Source organism: Salvelinus sp. IW2-2015, linkage group LG26 (genome assembly GCF_002910315.2).
Source record: "Salvelinus sp. IW2-2015 linkage group LG26, ASM291031v2, whole genome shotgun sequence".
NCBI classification, from domain to species: domain Eukaryota; kingdom Metazoa; phylum Chordata; class Actinopteri; order Salmoniformes; family Salmonidae; genus Salvelinus; species Salvelinus sp. IW2-2015.
Window position 1 is genome coordinate 17,533,575 of NC_036866.1, and position 21,559 is coordinate 17,555,133.

The 21,559-nt window shown below is 43.6% G+C and overlaps 2 protein-coding genes and 1 long non-coding RNA gene across 5 annotated transcripts in view; 2 read left to right on the plus strand and 1 right to left on the minus strand.

Annotated features, from left to right (window-relative positions):
* Window positions 1–1,162: 1,162 nt before the first annotated feature.
* LOC111952257 (uncharacterized) lies at window positions 1,163–3,140 on the plus strand. The gene is made up of 3 exons (XR_002875701.2): window positions 1,163–2,331; window positions 2,487–2,581; window positions 2,795–3,140. It is a non-coding gene; the product is annotated as an uncharacterized lncRNA (long non-coding RNA).
* A 152-nt stretch (window positions 3,141–3,292) lies between these two features.
* vps9d1 (VPS9 domain containing 1) overlaps window positions 3,293–21,559 on the plus strand; it is a 48,302-nt gene continuing 30,035 nt past the window's right edge. The window contains exons 1-5 of one of the 3 annotated variants that reach the window (XM_023970798.2): window positions 3,293–3,442; window positions 4,143–4,284; window positions 4,581–4,736; window positions 6,096–6,236; window positions 6,372–6,467. In XM_023970798.2, the coding sequence (XP_023826566.1) occupies window positions 6,189–6,236; window positions 6,372–6,467 (144 nt within the window). In that variant the 5' untranslated portion in view covers window positions 3,293–3,442; window positions 4,143–4,284; window positions 4,581–4,736; window positions 6,096–6,188. Of the gene's footprint in view, window positions 3,443–4,142; window positions 4,285–4,580; window positions 4,737–6,050; window positions 6,237–6,371; window positions 6,468–21,559 lie in introns of those variants that run through there. The other 2 variants (XM_023970799.2, XM_023970801.1) reach the window with 2 other exon arrangements.
* Window positions 6,554–21,141, minus strand: znf276 (zinc finger protein 276). The gene is made up of 11 exons (XM_023970803.2): window positions 20,557–21,141; window positions 20,104–20,419; window positions 19,941–19,987; window positions 19,472–19,834; window positions 19,238–19,319; window positions 19,058–19,141; window positions 18,742–18,858; window positions 18,532–18,607; window positions 18,307–18,424; window positions 17,670–17,769; window positions 6,554–9,142 (listed from the first exon to the last, which is right to left on the minus strand). Exons 1-11 carry the CDS (start codon window positions 20,825–20,827, stop codon window positions 8,875–8,877), a joined length of 1,842 nt encoding a protein of 613 aa, XP_023826571.1. The 5' UTR covers window positions 20,828–21,141; the 3' UTR covers window positions 6,554–8,874.

Sequence of the window (21,559 nt, forward strand, 5' to 3'; positions counted from 1 at the left end):
TGTTTGGCCTCTTAGACAAAGTTGACTTCTCTCCTGTCTTCCTGGATGTGTTTCGGCGTGTGCCAGCAGTTACCATTGGAACAGTAAGAAGTCTGTGGTTTTCCTGCTGAAGTTCCTGTCGACATAGTGTCCTTTGACCCCCGCAGTACCTGAAGGTCAGGTGACAGATACTCTGGCTCTGCTTTAACACTTTACGCTGGACTGGGCCTTTAGTCTGACTGGTCCCTTGCCAAGACCAGACTGGCTGACCTGAAGGTACAGGGCCTAGAGAGTCACTGAACCAGTATGTGAGGCGTATATAGATCAGCTGAGACATTCCAGTTATTCCAATGTAACTAACTCTGACTGGTTGATTTACCATACCACAAACCCTCTCATTCAGCAGCTCATTCATCTCCTCATTCATCTCCTCTCCTCCAGATGTATAAACAGGGTCCCCCTCTCTCTGTCTGCAGGAGATTGGCCTTTATGAGGATGTCTCTAGGGCAGGAGCTCTTGTGCAGGTTTGAGCGCCCTCTGCTGGTTGTGTTTGTGTGCCATCTCTTCAATTCATGTTTTTCATGTATTAATTATGTGCGTATCAGTCTGTGTGTTTGTGTGCAATCTGCCTTCTCAGCCCCAGTGTCAGGCGGGTCAGGATGTGGACAAGGCAGTCTCTTTGTTTGAGAGCACAGGAAGGATATCTGCCACAGTCATCATGGAGGCCTTGTAGGTACCCTAAAATATAGCATCAACATGCTGCATAACTCTCACAAATCACCTATTGAGATCAATGTACTGATGACTGATACATATCGTATTGTGTTCTGCACTGTGTCTGTTTTTATGTGTCACCACACTTGCACTCTTTTCCTACTCCAGCATTTTCAGAAGGTCATATTTCCTGACTCGTTTTCTCCCTGCCCTCCTAACTCCACATGTGGTAAGACTTATGCTCTCTTGCTTTAAAATGAATGGATTTTATTGAATGGTGTGTTCACATGCTCTGTCCAGCTATTGTATTCTTTGTCTCTGTCCAGTCAGCTGCATGTAAAGCCTGATATCAGGATAAATTTCATAGATTCACTCAAAAAGTCAGTTCTGGTATTCACACTCACAGCCATACAACCACTGACTGACCACACAGTTTTCTGTTATCGCTTTGAGTCTGATACAGATGTTTTGTGTATGTTGATTCCAGTTGTTTGTTCAAATAGTTAAACAAAAACACACACACACATACAAATCAAACCAGTCTTATTATCTCTGACTTGACAGAGTTGTCTGGCCAGGATCTCCCACACGCTGAGTATTGTGTTCCCTGAATGTGCTGAGGAACTGGTTGGCCAGACAATCATCAAGCTTCATGTAGATCAGTCGAATTCCCTGAGCTGCACAATAAAGTCGGAAGGAATGCCAGGAACTGCCGACTGTTCTCCCGTCTCTGCATTTCTACCTCTCTTCTACTGTTTTTCTCCTCTGCTCTGTCTCAACTATTTCGTTTCCTACTCTATTTGTCTGTCGTTCTAGTTATTTCTGATGCCACACTCACTGTTTCGGTCTCTCACATTGTCTGTCTATCCTGTCTATGTTCAGGTGGAGAACATGATCCTCAGGAGCTTCTGCCAGAGACTTTTGGACGCCTCCGGAATAAGCCCACCAAATAATACAGAATTGTCACTACTTGATTTTCTTTCCAGTCCATCTGCACATAGTTGTGTATATTATGATGTTCTTAGCCTCCACAAGTGTAACTGCAAGTCAGCTTAAAAATGCACTTCTCTCCTTTGAGCTTAATGTGCTCTGTGACCCAAGACCGAGCCCCTGGGTGTCTCAGTTTGTCAACATCCTGCTGGGACACAGACAGCAGACACAGACAGACTCTCTCTCACTCTCTCCATCTAATTTTCCCTCTCTCGCTCTCTCCATCTAATTTTCTCTCTCTCTCACTCTCTCCATCTAATTTTCCCTCTCTCTCGCTCTCTCCATCTAATTTTCCCTCTCTCTCACTCTGTCCATCTAATTTTCCCTCTCTCTCACTCTCTCCATCTAATTTTCCCTCTCTCTCGCTCTCTCCATCTAATTTTCCCTCTCTCTCGCTCTCTCCATCTTATTTTCCTGCTCTCTCTCTCTTTCTTACCCCCCTCTCCTTTTTCCTATAGCCTCTTATAGTCTTCTTTTGTCCTTCCATATAGAGGGGGATCATTGAATTGTGCACCTTCATGCCTCCCAGGCCCAGTGCCCCCTCGTGCAGCTGTGCCCACCCCTGCTGCCCGGCCCTGTGTCTGTTCCGGAGGCACTGGCCACTGCCTTGCCCTGCCCCACCCAAACCAACATGCTCTTCTGTGTTAGGTGGGTGAGACTGGAGAGGGACCCTCAGCATCTAGGATGACATGATACTAATTATACGGTATATTGTAAACCAAAAGGCACAGTTAACTTTAGCTCAATAGGACAGTGCTATCATAATATGTATTTATGTGGACTGCTTTGTTTTTGTTGGCCAGATTCTGCGTGGCTGCAGGGGTACTATGGGCTCTGCAGGATTGAGTCACAGTTTGAACCGCAGCAGTAAAATAATCCCTGCAGCCTCAATAAAAAGGTACCGGTATGCACGTTATTTTCCCAGTGTCACTGAAATGATCTTTATCACCCAGCCACACTCTGAGATGCCCTTTATGTAAGCAGCAGGGGGCTGCTGTTTTAGCGGAATGTCACATACGCCTACAGTTGTACCTCTCTGCTTGATTACACAGAGACATGTCCTGCCTAGCCCTGAATTGGTGTGTGTGCATGTGCGATGGTGTATTTGCAGATGCTGTACCTAATTTCCAGACTAATGCCAGATGCGAGGAGGTTGCCGATTGAAGCGAGTGGGGAATCTGATCATGTGGAGGCAGACAGACAGGGTGAGCAGGAGAATCATGGGTTGTGGAAAAGTGTTACTGACACAAATACGACTGGGAGGAAATCTGACTTGGCGCTATGGAAACACGCCCCCCTTCCGTCTCCTAGTAAAACTCCCAGAATACCAGGTGAGGCAACAGATTAAAACCTGCACAGTCTAAAACCTTGTCGTAAAGCATAGACCTCCTCAAAGTTGTCCGTGCCCCTTTGGAACACATTGGCTGATATTGATGATACATTTTATAGCCATTTGTCGTCTTTGTCAAGTTGTCATTTTCAGTGGCTTGCAGCTGAACTCAGAGTGCAAAGGAGTAAGGATGCCCTGTCTGACCCAGATAAGTGAAGCACATGCCTTAATAAACAACACACAGATTAATTTTGGTATATATTGATGTATTGAATATGTAACAGAGCCTGTGTGTATCAGATAGGAGTACCAGCAGCTGGCGTGTCAGCAGCTATACCTTCCCTTTTCTGATTGACCAAGGGAGCTGTGGAGGAGACATGAGACAGTCTGCTCACACATTCTTAACGCCATCATGGACCAACAGACGGGGTCAGTATTGGACTGATCTGTAACCCAGATCATTCTAATTAATCCAATAGAACATTGTTGAAGTCAGTTCAGTATCAGTATTGTTTTTGAAATCAGAGTGAAGAGGACTCTGGATTGTGAGGACCATCAAATGGAATATATTCAACTAGTATCAGGTGTGCCCATATATGGGGTTTAAGAGAGGGAGGAAGGATGGAGGGGTTAAGAGAGGGAGGGGAAGGATGGAGGGGTTAAGAGAGGGAGGGAAGATGGAGGAGGTTAAGAGAGGGAGGGAAGGATGGAGGGGTTAAGAGAGGGAGGGAAGGATGGAGGGGTTAAGAGAGGGAGGGAAGGATGGAGGGGTTAAGAGAGGGAGGGAAGGATGGACTATTACAGAGCAGGATGATTAAATTGGCTACAGTCTGAATACATGTGTGAATCCATAGTTCACTTCTCATCTTGACCAAACCTGTTGAAATCAAGACCCTTATTTATTTTTACAGAAATACTATGATGTGTTTCCCAGATTTGATTATTATTGTTATACTGCATCTCTTTGTGTATCAGAGGAAGGGCAGCTTCCAAGCTGCACACTTCTTAACAGTAATTTGGTTCCATTCTTAGATTATTAACTGTACTGCTATAGACATGGGTAGACACAACATATTGTGATATTTATCATAAGAAATTGGAATATCTTCCCTCTTTTTATTTTTCATAGGCTGTCCCCTGAGCTGTAACTGTCCATCAGGAGAAGTAAACAAAACCAAATCCCTGATCAGTCTTCACTGTCCACTGCTCCTCGTCTCTGCTAGTGTACAGTACATTATACTACCAGGAACACGTCTGATTGTTAAGCTGAGGTGAAGTACACCTTAATCTGAGAGTTTTAATATATGATGCTGACTGAGTGTAATTTGTGTGTGTGTGTTGGACAGCACTAGTGGGGCTGTCTCTCCCCTGTGTTGGTGTCGCCTCAGCAGCTGCAGGTACTGGCTGACTGTCACTTGTGGGCCTACTGATAAAACAGGATCATGCGTACATGCCTGTGTATATAGAACATTTACTGATAATACTCCTATACAAACTAAATGTAAACTTTTATTTCAATGTTATTTTTGAGAGTGATGATTGAGTTCATGTGCTGTCTCTTTGGCAGTTCAAAGAAGGGGTGTCATGCCCTGTTCCCTCTGCCCCGCCCCTTCTCCTGGCAGCCTGTCTGCACTGTGTATGGGAGGGCCAGGGGAGTGGCCAGGGCCAGGGCATCAGGACAAGCCTGGAGATGTTGGGACAGCTGGCAGAGCAGCACAGACAGGTGAGGACACATAAAGTTTTTCAAACTCAACCTAGATGTTTGCTCAATAGATTCACTAGCCACGTTTGTAAGCTTTGACAGAGTGGACACGTAACACAGCCAATTGAGAAAATCTATTTCACACCACCTAAAGGACAGAGGTCAACGTTCAAGGTCAAGAAAACGAAACCCACACATACGTAGGTTTCTTAATATATACAGTTGTGGCAAAATATATTGGCACCCTTGTACTTTGTTAAAATTATTCCTTATTTCTTCTAAAATAAGTTGAAATTGAAAAAATAAAATTGGTCTTCACACCTTATTGGATTTTCAACATTGCAATTGGCAACCCAGAGCTAGCACTTGGTTGCACAGCTTTTAGCCAAGATAATGGCCAACAAAATCTTCTTGTGGCCATCAATGAGCTTGCTGCACCTTTCTACTGGCACTTTGGCCTACTCGCAGCAAACTGCTGAAGAGGTGTGGCCTCCACCAACTGCTGTTTTCACATTTTGCCATAGGTTATGGATGTGATTCAGATCTGGACTCTTCGCTCGCCACTCCAGATCAGTCCAGTGCTTCTTCTTGAACCATTCCAGGGTGCGTTTTATGTGTTATTGGGGTAGTTGTCCTACTGGAAGACACACAACCTTGATCAGAGACAGTTTTTGAACACTGGGTTGAACATTGCACTCCAAAACACCTTCATAATCTGCTGATTTGTATTTGTATTTATTATGGATCCCCAAAATCATACAATGTGATTTTCTGGATTTTTGTTTTAGATTCCGTCTCTCACAGTTGAAGTGTACCTATGATAAAAAATTACAGACCTCTACATGCTTTGTAAGTAGTAAAACCTGCGAAATCGACAGTGTATCAAATACTTGTTCTCCCCACTGTAGATGGGACAACCACATATCACAGTTATAGTAAGTACATTTTCCTCAAAGTCAGTGCTAGTAGGGTGGGTGGGAAAGGTGGGGGCACTGTGGGATTTAGTCAATGCCAGGAGTTTTTCCTGGATAGGTTATGTGGTCAGGGAACTCCTAGCCCTACATACTAAACTATGTAATAGTAATGTATTCAACAGACTAAAACACCTTTTACACTAACAAAACACCACATAACTGTAATGTTTATCATACAACATTTTGTGTCTCTGATGTTATATTGGGTATTTATATATAATTTTTTTAAATCAAGAACAAAGCCCATACCAGCCTGTAGCCATGGTAACATTAGAGGAATACATAAGACTTTATCCTTTTACAGGTATATTTACTTGGTCAAACTGTCAGTGCTGTCCTCAGTGTCATCCATCTTCTTGTTTATATGCGAGTTCTGTATGTGTATTGTGTTCTGTTTCCCTTCCAGCCTGGTCCCCCATCTTAACTCTGAGATGTTGGAGAGGACATTGTAGGCCCCAGGGTTCCTGTGCTCTGCTACTCATCCCTTATCAAGCTCTTTATGGATGGCCAGACTTCTTTCCCTGTGACCGAGCACCCAACTGATGAGGTGAGCTTACTTTGATTCGCAAAAAAAGCACAGATAATCATGTTTAATAATYATACATCTACACTATGGTTGTGGTATGTGGTCAACAAACTACTTACAGTAGCATTTTTCTGAATCTGCGTTTTGGTCTCACAGATGGACCCCCTCCCAGATTCTGACTCGGGCCCAGTAGGTGGTTCTGAAGATTCTCTGACATCCCCAACCTCACTGTCTCAACATCAGCTTAACCAGGTAACACATTAGTGCACTGACCACCCAGAGCAAGGCTGATCGCAGTCTGTAGCCCATAGAGTAGGACTGGGTTGAAATCAGCTGGATATGACATAATGATACATTTATTAGGATTTCACAAACATCAAACATTACACAAATACAGCCTATGATAACTTTCTGGGCTTCACCTCATGTCAGACTCTGCTTTTTACCAATGGCTTTCAAAACACAGCAGATTGATATACCATTGTACTTTCTTTGACCCAYATAATACCCTATTGAGTGACCCTCTCTCTCTCCCCTGTTCCTTAGCTGGAGGTCTTATGTGTTGACCTGGACCTGACAGCAGCTCTAGTCTTTCAACTCAGCCCTTCCAGCCTAAGCCAAGAGTTGGACTTCCTCTGCGTTAGGAAAGTATTCAGACCCCTTGACTTTTTTCATATTTTGTTATGTTACAGCCTTATTCTGAAATGGATTAAATAGTTTTCCCCCTTCAATCTACACACAATAACCCATAATGACAAAGCAAAAAATATATATCACATTTACATAAGTATTCAGACCCTTTACTCAGTACTTTGTTGAAGCACCTTTGGCAGCGATTACAACCTCAAGTCTTCTTGGGTATGACGCTACAAGCTTGGCACACCTGTATTTGGGGAGTTTCTCCCATTCTTCTCTGCAGATCCTCTCAAGCTCTGTCAGGTTGGATGGGGAGCATCGCTGCACATCTAGTTTCAGGTCTCTCCAGAAATGTTCGATCGGGTTCAAGTCCGGGCCATTCAAGGACATTCTGAGACTTGTCCCGAAGCCACTCCTGCGTTGTCTTGCCTGTGTGCTTAGGGTCGTTGTCCTGTTGAAAGGTGAACCTTCACCCCAGTCTGAGGTCCTGATCGCTCTGGAGCAGGTTTTCATCAAGGATCTCTCTGTACTTTCCTCCTTTCATCTTTCCCCTCGATCCTGACTAGTCTCCCAGTCCAGCCGCTGAAAAACATCCCCACAGCATGAATCTGCCACCACCATGCTTCACTGTAGGGATGGTGCCAGGTTTCCTCCAGACGTGACGCTTGGCATTCAGGCCAAAGAGTTCAATCTTGGTTTCATCAGACCAGAAAATGTTGTTTCTCATGGTCTGAGAGTCTTTAGGTGCATTTTGGCAAACTACAAGCGGGCTCTCATGTGCCTTTTACTGAGGAGTGGCTTCCATCTGGCCACTCTACCATAAAGGCCTGATTGGTGGAGTTCTGCAGAGATGGTTGTCCTTCTGTAAGCTTCTCCAATCTACACAGAGGAACTCTGAAGCTCTGTCAGAGTGACCAGCAGGTTCTTAGTCACCTCCCTGACCAAGGCCCTTCTCCCCGAATTGCTCAGTTTGGCTGGGCGGAGGCCAATGACGGAGGCCACTGTATTCTTGGGGACCATCAATGCTGCAGAAATGTTTTGTTACCCTTCTTTGTTACCCTTCCCCAGATCTGTCTCTCGACACAATCCTGTCTCAGAGCTCTACGGACAATTCCTTCAACCTAGTTGTAGAAATATCTCAAGGATGATCAATGGAAACAGGATGCACATGAGCTCAATTTCGAGTCTCATAGCAAAGGGCCTGAATACTTATTTACATAAGGTATGTTATGTATATTTAATACATAGACCAACATTTTAAAAACCTTTTTTCGCTTTGTCATTATGGGGTATTGTGTGTAGATTGATGAGGATTTGTATTTATTTAATACAATTTAGAATAAGGCTGTAAAGGAACAAAATGTGGAAAAGGGGAAGGGGTCTGAATAATTTCAGAATGGACTGTGTGTGTGTGAGAGAAATATATATGGGGCTACAGGCACACCTGTGGACTGTTACTAATTTGGCTTCCTTGAATCATGACAACTTGCCTTCCTTCATGAACAATATATATAAAGATGTATGGGGGAGTTTGAAAACTTGGTCTTTGTCCTCCCATGAAGAATATACTTGGCTAGCTACATGATAATGTTGCCTTAAGGATATAATTATAGAGCAGTACAACACTAAAGTAAGTATCACACAGCTTACCTGAMTTTGAAAGAGGATCCGCTAGCTGTGCTCCTTTTAGAAGTACTGTCATTTATACACAGTGCACGTATAACTTATAATAACCTTATTCTCTACCTCAATGACCATTCTACACCAGACTCCTTATAGAGCAGGGGTCGGCAACAGGCGGCTGGTGGGCCAAAACCGCCCCGCAAGTGATTTCTTTGCCTTAGTTGTGGTCAATTTGCAGTTGTACAAAGTTATTATAATTATGTACTGGCTCTCTGACCATCCGCTCAGACAGAAATCGTCCCGCAGCTGAATCTAGTTCCCTAGCCCTGTTATACTTTGTGGTTTAGGTGTCTTTGTGGTTGTTATATCTCCTTGAGGGTCACAGGCCTAATCAAGTTAGTCAACTGGTGTAAGGGTTCAGTTCCCCAGTCTCTGTGATGGTCTCTATGTTGGTGATAGCAGGGTTGGAGGGGCTGTCGATGTTTCCTCCGGCAGCTGCTAGTGTGAGGGGATGCACCATGGACATGTGGACGTTGAGGTTGTGGGCCTTCTCAAAGCGCTTTCCACACAGTTTGCATGCAAATTCCAGATCAGCTTCTGCCTTGTGTTTAGTCATGTGGTACTTTAGCGATGCTCTCTGGCGGCACTGGAAACCACACACTTCGCACCTGAAAGTGAAGATAAAAAGGTTTAGTGAGGCCATAACCAAACAAGAAAATGCTCATCCAGAAGCCGCACTCCTAGTGGTCGGGGACTTTAATGCAGGAAAACTTAAATCTGTTTCACCTCATTTCTATCAGCATGTCACATGTGCAACCAGAGGAAATAAACTCTAGACCACCTTTACTCCACACGCATACAAAGCTCTTCCTCGCCCTCCATTTGGCAAATCTGACCATAATTCTATCCTCCTGATTACAAGCAAAAACTAAAGCAGGAAGAACTAGTGACGCGCTTAATACGGAAGTGGTAAGATGACGCATATGCTAAGCTACAGGACTGTTTTGCTAGCACAGACTGGAATATGTTCCGGGATTCATCCAATGGCATTGAGGAGTATACCACATCAGTCACCAGCTTCATCAATAAGTGCATCGATGACGTCGTCCCCATGGAAATCGTACGCACGTATCCCAACCAGAAGCCATGGATTATAGGCAACATCCGCACTGAGATAAAGGCTTGGGCTGTCGCTTTCAAGGAGCGGGACACTAATCAGGACACCTTTAAGAAATCCCGCTATGCCCTCCGATGAACCATCAAACAGGCAAAGTGTTAATACAGGACTAAGATTGAATCCTACTACACCGGCTCTGATACTCATCGGATGTGGCAGGGCTTGCAAACTATTACGGATTACAACTAGGTGTGTCCAAACTTTTGACTGGCACTATATGATGTGGATATAGTACATGTTGGATTGTACATGTGGATAATATGTTGGATTATGAATAAGGCGACTTAATTATCTGACTGATTTTCATGCAGTGGACCATAAGTTAAAAAAATTGTGTAGCTGAGCTAATTGACTTATATGCGCGCTTCAAAGCAAGCAACATTGAAGCATGCATGACAGCACCAGCTGTTCCGGACGACTGTGTGATCACGCTCTCCGTAGCCGATGTGAGCAAGACCTTTAAACAGGTCAACATTCACAAGGCTGCAGGGCCATACGGATTACCAGGACATGTACTCCGAGCATGCGCTGACCAACTGGCAAGTGTCTTCACTGACATTTTCAACCTCTCCCTGACTGAGTCTCTAATATCTACATGTTTCAAGGAGACCACCATGGTCCCTGTGCCCAAGAACGCCAAGTTGCTTTGAAAGGCAGAGATGGTTGTGGAATCATGTAGTAACCAAAAAAAGTGTTAGACAAATCAAAATATATTTTATATTCTTCAAAGTAGCCACCCTTTGCCTTGCGGACAGCTTTGCACACACTTGGCATTCTCTCAACCAGCTTCATGAGGTAGTCACCTAGAATGCTTGAAGGAGTAGCCCACATACATTATGCTGAGCACTTGTTGGCTGCTTTTCCTTCATTCTGCAGTCCAACTCATCCCAAACCATCTCATTTGGGTAGAGGTCGGGTAATTGTGGAGGCCAGGTCATCTGATGCAGCACTCCATCAGTCTCCTTGGTCAAATAGCCCTTACACAGCCTGGAGGTGTGTTTTGGGTCATTATCAGGTTGAAAAACAAAAGATAGTCCCTCTAAGCGCCAACCAGATGTGATATCACTGCAGAATGCTGTGGTAGCCATGCTGGTTAAGTGTGCCTTGATAAATCACAGACTGTGTCATCAKCAAAGCACCCCCCACGCCATCACACCACCTCCTCCATGCGTCACGTTGGGAACCACACATGCGGAGATCATCCGTTCACCAAGAATCTCAAATTTGGACTCATCAGACCAAAAGGACAGATTTCCACTGGTCTAATGTCCATTGTTTGTGTTTCTTGGCCCAAACAAGTCTCTTCTTCTGATTGGTGTCCTTTAATAGTGGTTTCTTTGCAGCAATTCGACCATGAAGGCCTGATCACTCAGTCTCTGAACAGTTGATGTGTCTGTTACTTTTATTTGGGCTGCAATCTGAGGTGCATTTAACTCTAATGAACTTATCCTCTGCAGCAGAGGTAACTCTGGGTCTTTCTTTGGTGTGAGAGCCAGTTTCATCATAGCGCTTGATGGTTTTTGCAACTGCACTTGAAGGAACTTTCAAAGTTCTTGAAATGTTCCGTATTGACTGACCTTCATGTCTTAAAGTAATGATGGACTGTAGTTTCTCTTTGCTTATTTGAGCTGTTCTTACCATAATATGGACTTGGTCTTTTACCAAATAGCGCTATCTTCTGTATACCACCCCTACCTTGTCACAACACAATTGATTGGCTCAAACTCATTAAAAAGGAAATAAATTCCACAAATTAACTTTTAACAAGGCACACCTGTTAATTGGAATGCCTTCCAGGTGACTACCTCATGAAGCTGGGTGAGAGAATGCCAAACGTGTGCAAAGCTGTCAAGGCAAAGGGTGACTACTTTTAAGAATATTAAATATATTTTGATTTGTTTAACACTTTTTTGGTTACTACATGTTTCCATATGTGTTATTTCTAGGTTTTGTTGTCTTCACTATTATTCTACAAAATAGTAAAAATAAAGAAAAACCCTGGAATGAGTAGGTGTGTTCAAACTTTTGACTGGTACTGTACGTGAGAATGCTGTTCATTGACTACAGCTCAGCGTTCAACACCATAGTGCCCTCAAAGCTCATCACTCAGCTAAGGACCCTGGGACTAAACACCTCCTATTGCAACTGGATCCTAGACTTCCTGACGGGCCTCCCCCAGGTGGTAAGGGCAGGCAACARCACATCTGCCATGCTGATCGTCAACACGGGGGCCCCTCAGGGGTGCGTGCTCAGTCCCCTCCTGTACACTATGTTCACTCACAACTGCGTGGCCAAGCACGACTCCAACACCATCATTAAGTTTGCTGAYGACACAATGGTGGCAGGCCTGATCACTGACAACGTTGCGACAGCCTATAGGGATGTCAGAGACCTGGCAGTGTGGTGCCAGGACAACAACTTCTCCCTCAACGCGAGCAAGACAAAGGAGCTGATCGTGGACTACAGGAAAAGGAGGGCCGAGCACGCCCCCATTCACATCATCAACGGGGCTGTAGTGGAGCGGGTCGATAGCTTCAAATTCCTTGGTGTCCACATCACCAACAAACCATCATGGTCCAAACACACCAAGATAGTAGTGAAAAGGGCACGACAACAACTATTCCCCCTCAGGAGACTGAAAAGATTTTGCATGGGTCCTCAGATCCTAAAAAAGTTACACAGCTGCACCATCGAGAGCATCCTGACTGGTTGAATCACTACCTGGTATGGCAACTGCCCGACCGCAAGGCGCTACAGAGGGTAGTGCGTACGGCCCAATACATCACCGGGGCCAAGCGTCATGCCATCCAGGACCTCTATACCAGGCGGTGTCAGAGGAAGGTCCTAAAAATTGTCAAAGACTTCAGCCACCCAAGTTATAGACTCTTTTCTCTGCTACCGCATAGCAAGTGGTACCCGGAGAGCCAAGTCTAAGTCCAAAAGGCTCCTTAACAGCTTCTAGCCCCAAGCCATATGAATGCTGAACAGTTAATCAAATGGCTACCCGTACTATTTACATTGACTACCTTTTTTACGCTGCTGCTACTCGCTGTTTATTATCTATGCAGTCACTTTACCCCTACCTACATGTACATATGACATCAATTACCTCAAATAATCCGTACCCCTGCACATTAACTCGGTAGCGATACCTCCTGTATATAGCCTCGTAATTGTTATGGTGTTTTTWWWTTTTTTTACTTTAGTTTATTTAGCAAATATTTTCTTACTCTGCATTGTTGGTTAAGGCTTGTAAGTAAGCATTATATGCCAAGGTCTACCCACTAGAGGTTGCCCGAATTATGATTTTTCAACACCGATACTGATTATTGGAGGACCAAAAAAAGCCGATACCGATTTATATATATATTTGTAATAATGACAATTACAACAATATTGAATAAACACGTTTATTTTAACTTAATATAATACATAAATAAAATCTATTTAGTCTCAAATAAATGAAACATGCTAAATTTGGTTTAAATACTTCTCCAACACTGTGTTTTTGCATTAAGTAAAAGTGCAATATGTGCCATGTAAAAAAAAGCTAACGTTTAAGWYCCTTGCTCAGAACATATGAAAGCTGGTGGTTCAATATTCCCAGTTCTTYAATATTCCCAGTTAAGAAGTTTTAGGTTGTAGTTATTATAGGAATTATGACGCGTCAACTATTTATCTCTATACCATTTGTATTTCATATACCTTTGACTATTGGATGTTCTTATAGGCACTTTAGTATTGCCAGCTTAATCTCAGGAGTTGATAGGCTTGAAGTCATAAACAGCGCTGTGYTTCAAGCATTGCTAAGAGCTGCTGGCAAACGCAGTAAAGTTTGAATGAATGCTTACAAGCATGCTGCTGCCTACCACTGCTCAGTCAGACTGCTCTAACAAATATGAGCCTTTGGTCAATAATATGGTCAAATCCGGAAACTATAATTTCGAAAACAAAACGTTTATTCTTTCAGTGAAATACGGAACCATTCCGTATTTTATCGAACCGGTGGCAACCCTAAGTCTAAATATTGCTGTTACATTGCACAACCTTCAATGTAATGTAAATTAGTTCGCAACGAGCCAGGCGGCCAAAACTGTTGCATATACCCTGACTCTGCTTGCACTGAACGCAAGAGAAGTGACACAATTTCCCTAGTTAATAATGCCTGCTAACATTCATTTATTTTAACTAAATATGCAGGTTTAAAAATATATACAGTTGAAGTCGGAAGTTTACATACACCTTAGCCAAATGCATTTAAAAACTCAGTTTCACAATTCCTGACATTTAATCGAGTAAAAATTCTAGGTCTTAGGTCAGTTAGGATCACCACTTTATTTTAAGAATGTGAAATGCCAGAATTATAGTAGAGAGTGATTTATTTCAGCTTTTATTTATTTCATCACATTCCCAGTGGGTCAGAAGTTTACATACACTCAATTAGTATTTGGTAGCATTGCCTTTAAATTGTTGAACTCAGGTAGCCTTCCACAAGCTTCCCACAATAAGTTGGGTGAATTTTGGCCCATTCCTCCTGACAGAGCTGGTGTAACTGAGTTAGGTTTGTAGGCCTCCTTGCTCGCACACGCTTTTTCAGTTCTGCCCACAAATTCTCTCAATGGATGAGGGTTAGGGTTTGTGATGGCCACTCCAATACCTTGACTTTGTTGTCCTTATGCCATTTTGCCACAACTTTGGAAGTATGCTTGGGGTCATTGTCCATTTGGAAGACCCATTTGCGACCATGCTTTAACTTCCTGACTGATGTCTTGAAATATTGCTTCAATATATCCACATAATGTTCCATCCTCATGATGCCATCTATTTTGTGAAGTGCACCAGTCCCTCCTGCAGCAAAGCACCCCCACAACATGATGCTGCCACCTCGTGCTTCACAGTTGGGATGGTGTTCTTCGGCTTGCAGCCTCCCCTTTTTCCTCCAAACATAACGATGGTCATTATGCCAAACAGTTCTATTTTTGTTCTCAGACCAGAGGACATTTCTCCAAAAAGTACAATCTTTGTCCCCATGTGCAGTTGCAAACCGTAGCCTGGCTTTTTTTATGGCAGTTTTGGAGCCGTGGCTTCTTCCTTGCTGAGCGGCCTTTCAGGTTATGAGGAAAATGACTTGTTTTACTGTGGATATAGATACTTTTGTACCTGTTTCCTCCAGCATCTTCACAAGGTCCTTTGCTGTTTCGGGATTGATTGCACTTTTCGCACCAAAGTATGTTCATCTCTAGGAGACAGAACGCGTCTCCTTCCTGAGCGGTATGACGGCTGCGTGGTCCATGGTGTTTTATCTTGCGTACTATTGTTTGTACAGATGAACGTGGTACCTTCAGGCATTTGGAAATTGCTCCAAGGATGAACCAGACTTGTGGAGGTCTACAATTTGTTTTCTGAAGTCTTGGCTGATTTATTTTGATTTTCCCATGATGTCAAGCAGAGGCACTGAGTTTGAAGGTAGGCCTTGAAATACATCCACAGGTAAACCTCCAATTGACTCAAATGATGTCAATTAGCCTATCAGAATCATCTAAAGCCATGACATAATTTTCTGGAATTTTCCAAGCTGTTTAAAAGCACAGCCAACTTAGTGTATGTAAACTTATGACCCACTAGAATTGTGATACAGTGAATTATAAGTGAAATAATCTGTCTGTAAACAATTGTTATGGTTAGGTACATTTGTGCAAAGATTGTGCTTTTTTCAGCAATGCGCTTTTGTTAAATCACCCGTTTGGCTTAGTTGAAGTAGGCTGTGATTCGATGATAAATTAACAGCCACCGCATTGATTATATGCAACGCAAGACAACCTAGTTAACCTAGTAATATCATCAACCATGTGTAGTTAATTAGTGAATATGTGAAGATTGATTGTTTTTTTACAAGGTAAGTTTAATGCTAGCTAGCACCTTACCGTGGCTCCTTGCTGCACTCGCGTAACAGGTGGTCAGCCTGCCACACAGTTTCCTCGTGGATTGCAATGTAAATCGGCCATAATCGGCATCTTAAAAATGCTGATTACCGATTGTTGTGAAAACTTGAAATCGGCCCTAATTAAAATCAGCCATGCCGATTAATCGGTCGACCTCGACTACCTACACCTGCAGTATTTGACGCATGTGACAAATAACATTTCATTTGAGGGTGTCACAAATCAAAAGAGTACCACGCGCTCTCCCAAAAGCTTGGATGGTGAGTAAAACCCACAAATTCAGACAAACAAAGAGGTAATGGATTGCATTCAAATATGTCACAAAGCTTACTTCATATTCAATGTTTTACATTTTTTACTGCATCAGGGATTTCGGCACAGAGGTATCGGCTTTACAGCCATATATGTCCTTATCCAGTCCCAATTCCTCCTTCCATTAATTCTTATTAACCCAAATCATACCACATACAGTGCATTCGTAAAGAATTCTGACCCCTTGTCTTTTTCCACATTGTTACGTTAGCCTTATTCTAAAATTGATTAAATAGTTTTTTCTTTCATCAATCTACACACAATACCCCATAATAACAAAGCAAAAACAGTTTATTTTATTTGTGCACATTTATTTWAAAAAAATGTAAAACTGAAATGTCACATTTTACATGAATATTCAGACCCTTTACTCAGTACTTTGTTATAGCACCTTTGGCAGTGATTTACAGCCTCGAGTCTTCTTGGGTATGACGCTACAAGCTTGGCACACCTGTAATTGGAGTTTCTCCCATTCAGATCCTCTCAAGCTCTGTCAGGTTAGATGGAGAGCCTCGCTGCACAGCCATTTTCAATCGTGTTCACTTCTGCGTTGTCTTGGCTGTGTGCTTAGGGTTGTTGTTCTGTTGGAAGGTGAACCTTCGCCCCAGTCTGAGGTCCTGATCGCTCTGAGGCAGGTTTTCATCAAGGATCTCTGTACTTTGCTCCATTCATCTTTCCCTCGATCGGGACTAGTCTCACAGTCCCTGCCGCTGAAAAACATCCCCACAGCATGATGCAGTCACCACCATGCTTCACCGTAGGGATGGTGCCAGGTTTCCTCCAGATGTGACGCTTGGCATTCAGGCCAAAGAGTTCAATCTTGGTTTCATCAGACCAGAGAATCTTGTTACTCATGGTCTGAGAGTCCTTTAGGTGCCTTTTGGAAAACTCAAAGCGGGCGGTTACTGAGGGGTGCCTTCTGTTTGGCCATTCTACCATAAAGACCTGATTGGTGGAGTGCTGCAGAGATGGTTGGCCTTCTGGAAGGTTCTCCCATCTCCGCAGAGGAACTCTGTAGCTCTGTCAGTGACCATCGGGTTTTGGTCACCTCCCTGATCAAGGCCCTTCTCCCTCGATTGCTCAGTTTGGTTGGGCGGCCAGCTCAAGGAAGAGTCTTGGTGGTTCCAAACTTCTTCCATTTAAGAATGATGGAGGCCACTGTGTTCTTGGACTTTCAATGCTGCAGAAATGTGGTACCCTTCCCCATATCTGTGCCTTGACACAATCCTGTCTCGAGCTCTACGGATAATTCCTTCGACCTCATTCCTTGATTTTTGCTTTGACATGCACTGTCAACTGTGCGACCTTATATAGACAGATGTGTGCCTTTCCAAATCATGTCCAATCAATTGAATTTACCACAGGTGGACTCCAATCAAGTTGGAGAAACATTTCAGGGATGATCAATGGAAACAGGATGCACCTGAGCTGAATTTCAAGTCTCATAGCAAAGGGGCTGAATAATTATGTAAATAAGGTATCAGTTTTTGTTTTTTTATACATTTGCAAAAATGTCTAAACCTGTTTTCGCTTTGTCATTATGGGGTATTGTGTGTAGATTGATGAGGATTTGTATTTATTCAACCCATTTTAGAATAAGGCTGTAACGTAACAAAATGTGGAAAAAGGGAAGGGGTCTAAAGACGTTACGAATGCACTGTAATCAAAGGCTTGGCTACAGTCTGACAGACTCATCAGTGCCTGAACCCCTCACAACGCAGAACCTTGCCTTCTGATATGAGCTTTATGCCCCTCTGTACTTACTGTAGTGGCTTGACCCCTGAGTGGCGCATCTGGTGCACAGACAGGTGCTTCCTCTGCTTGAAGGTCTGACCACACTGGTCACAGATGTAGTTCCTCACCTCTGGAAAAGGGTCAAACTTAAAGGTCCAATGCAGCTGTTTTTATCTCAATATCAAATTATTTCTGGGTAGCAATTAAGTACCTTACTGTGATTGTTTCAACTAACATTGTCGCAAAGAGCAATTTCTCAAGCAATAATTTTGCTTGGACTGTTTGGGAGTGGTCTGAGTGGGGAGGGGAAAAACGAAAACTGAAAACTATCTTACTGTCAGAGAGGTTTGAAACTCTATTAAATAATTCACTGGCTAGTGATGTCACTAGGCAGGCCAAAACTCCATCCCACCAAAACAGGCGGTCTTTTCAAACAGCTCTTACACTAAAAGGGCATCATCATMATTTTCACAATTTCACAGTATTATTATATAAATATAAAACAGGATTATCACATTTTTGACTGCACTGGGCCTTTTAATACAAGCACACAAACATCTCTCAGGTTGCGCCCAAATGGCACCCTAATCCCTATATTGTACAATATGCTTGACCAGGGCACAAAGAGATTAGCCTTAGTCCTCAGTATTAGCCAGTCCAAACCTACCTGTGTGGATGAGTTTCACGTGTCGCTGCAAGTAGCGGTCAATCATGAAGACCTTGTTGCAGCCAGGGTGAGGGCAGGGTCGCTCACGGATCTCTTCATGGTGCTCCTTAATGTGTTTCTGTACCCCACAGATAAAAACAGCTCTCAGAAATCACTTATGTATTAATAGAAATGGTCATGGCCATAAGAGGATAAGCAGTGCCGTAAGGATGACTTGTATCTGACCTTCATGCCGTCTGCTCCTCGGTACACAGCTGAGCAGCCCTGGTACGGACATTTGTAGATATTGGGCAGCTCCTCTCTGAAAACAAAAAACAAACATGGATATTTCACATGTATTACTCTCCACTACCAGCTACACTCCAATTCAAGATTTTAACATCTGTTCTACTACAAAGATCTGGTGCTTTGGCCCCCAGACAGCTTCTACCGTACCTTTCTGACTTGATTGGCTTCTTCCAGCCAGGCTTGGGTCCTGGCTTCTTTCTAACTTTAGGCTCCTTGGGAGTTTTTGCTTCTTTTCTTCTGGTTCTCTTCTTCGGGGAGGCAACTCTGCAAGCCATGGGAAAGGGGAGAAAACAMTCATGCATTTGATGCCCTTTTTTCCACTACCAATGTTGCTCTGATAAGTGCTCTTACTGTCCACTTATGTGTTACTATGTTATTACTGTGTGTATCAATACGAATTGTTCCATGTACATTATTTTGCTTTGATATACAAAATAGCTAGAACCCACATCAATCCACTCACTTCTTTTCTGGGTATGGTTCAAATAATTCATCAGAGGATCCACTTTTCCTTTTATCTTCCAACTCATCCTCACTGGACATGTTCCTAAGGTTTCACATGAACACACACAGCCTATAGTTTAACCAATCTGAACTTCCCAGAATTGTAGAACTTGAACCATGTGTGTCATTGTTGACTCACCGGTCATATAGGTCAATGTCACCTGTCCTGTCCATGAGTGGGGCTGGTGCAGGGGAGGGTGTCTCCTTAGCAAAGAGAAATTCTAGGAACAAGAGGGTCAAAACATAAGATGGTAACCACCTACAAAGAGTCACATTTCAATGCAATCAAGACTATACTTAATTGAATACTGAAATTAAATATGGTGTGTTCCCGTTTCTCAGTGTAATTTTGAGGCACCAAAAGCTGTCTCACCATCTGCACTGGTGGTAGTAGCATCAGTGTTGATGGACCTCTGAGTCAGTGGGGTAGCAGCTGGACTGGCCTGGGGCATGGTGGTGTTGACAGGGTTTCGGTTCCCTCTTGGCTGCTCCTCAGCTTCCAGTAGGGGATCACACCCAGTGTGTCCAGGATTTGCTCTGGTCTGTGTGTCCATCATGTAACTATGTCCATCCACACACGCCCAGACAGCCCTTACTGAGCCCCAACACTGCCCCTCCAGCACTTCTTTCAGGGCAGGGCAGGAGCGGCAGTCCTCTGCATGGTGGTGGGCCCAGGACACCAGGCTGTGGAGACACTTGGGATCGGAGGGGATGGAGAATGCTGGGAGAGGGAGGGCTGGTTGTCAGGTTGGAGGAAAGAGAAATGGGACATTTAGTAAGTGGTTATCTCTGCGTATCAAAATCTGGTAATCATCTTGTCCTGATGGAATGTATCTACTTACACAACAAGCTGGGACGCACTGTTGATTGAGAGCACTCTGAACTTTTCCTGAAACCAAAATCAACATCATGTTTTGATTTCACTGCTCATTACTGACCCTCCTATAGGTTTACAATCGCCGCTCTCTACCCTGTGACATTACAATTGCTCGCATTTGTCCTCACCTGTCTCTGGTGTGCACATTCACAGATGGCAAGAGGTTTACTCTCTGCAGAAATGTGAGCAGGATAGTGTGGCACTTGTAGAATTTTGTATGGCAGTTCTTGCAGACAAATTGTGAGAGACGTGGGTCACGGTTCAGTGGCACTCCCACTAGGCGCTGAAAGTCTGTGTAGAAAAGCAGGGGCGACTGGGCTGGCTCTGTCTGGTCAGGGACCCCCTCCAGCTCTCCTGGCCACTTGTCAAAGGCATGCCGCAGCCTCCGAGGTGAGAACTTTCCATGACAGAGTCGACAGAATGCAGTGCTGAGTCTGCCCATACCTGTTGCAAGAGTCAAGGAGGTTGCATTTGAGAAAGTGTAAGAGCTGATCCTTTACCTTGTGGAAATAAAAACACATGACAACCGGTCATTGACGTCAATCTAGACTGATCTGTCAAGAATTTTGCTGGGGACTCACCTGATTTCTTTGATCTATTCTCTGGATGCTCCTCCCCTTCTATCTCCACAACTGACACAGTTGTGCTCAATTGTAATCTTGCAGATCTGTCGCTTGGACCAACATCCTCGAAACCTCCATCACATGCAACTGATGGTGGAGTTGTTTTCACAGCATTCTTTGGTCTTTCTCGCCGCCCAGCAGGTTTCTTGACTCCAGCCACTGACTGAGTCTGGCTTCTCTGTCCTTCTGCCACATCGGGTAGCCGCGCTCGTCTCCCTCTCTTCTTCATTACACAGAGTCCTAAAGAGGATCCTAAAGAAAAGTCCTGTCAATATAATGTGGCAGTAGCTTTCAAAGTAACTTGAGTCTTACATGGGGAGCGCTGTTATCAGTATAGCTGTTTAAAACCCAAAGTTGATCTGCAGCTGCGACTTCCAATGAGGAGAACACGATTCGCCTCAAATTCTAGCAGTCATTTGTAGTTTTAACATTTAGTTGGTTGGTGGTTTAGTAAAATATACATTGTCGATTTAACAGTAACACAATATCGTAAAGCACGAACAGGAAGCGGTTTCTATTGAAACACGAAACCCGGAAGTAATAAAAAAATAACGCCGATAGAACAATAAGACATATATTTCACCAGATGTATAAATGTGAAGCATCCGGTTGGCGTTTCCACTCACTACCAAATATGGTAACACATTCTGCAAATGTTCTCATCATCAATGAAACATTTGATCTCAATACAGTTTAAAGTTACCATGACTAAAATCGGTTACGAACAGAGTGGACAATTCTTTGTAGACTTTACCCTTTTTATTTAAAAAATCGCTATGTTTAGGAGTGCAAAGGGCGATTTGAGTTCTTGCACACGCGTACTTCACAGAGTAGGCGTTCCCTATCAATAGTAGTATACGTTCTAGAACACAGCAATAGGATCTTGCTAGCTCTTGCTTGGCTCTGCCCCCTCCTTGCTTGTTCTTCCCACTATGACTATTTGTTTCCCATAGAACACAGC

Excerpts from the sequence above, each read along its gene's own strand:
- znf276 (XM_023970803.2), bottom strand. The coding sequence starts at position 20,827 with ATGAAGAAGAGAGGGAGACGAGCGCGGCTACCCGATGTGGCAGAAGGA. Across the intron at positions 19,988-20,103 it reads AATGTGCACACCAGAGACAG|GAAAAGTTCAGAGTGCTCTC; the intron begins GTGAGGACAAAT and ends TTTTGGTTTCAG. Across the intron at positions 9,143-17,669 it reads TCAGGGGTCAAGCCACTACA|GTGCGAAGTGTGTGGTTTCC; the intron begins GTAAGTACAGAG and ends CTTCACTTTCAG.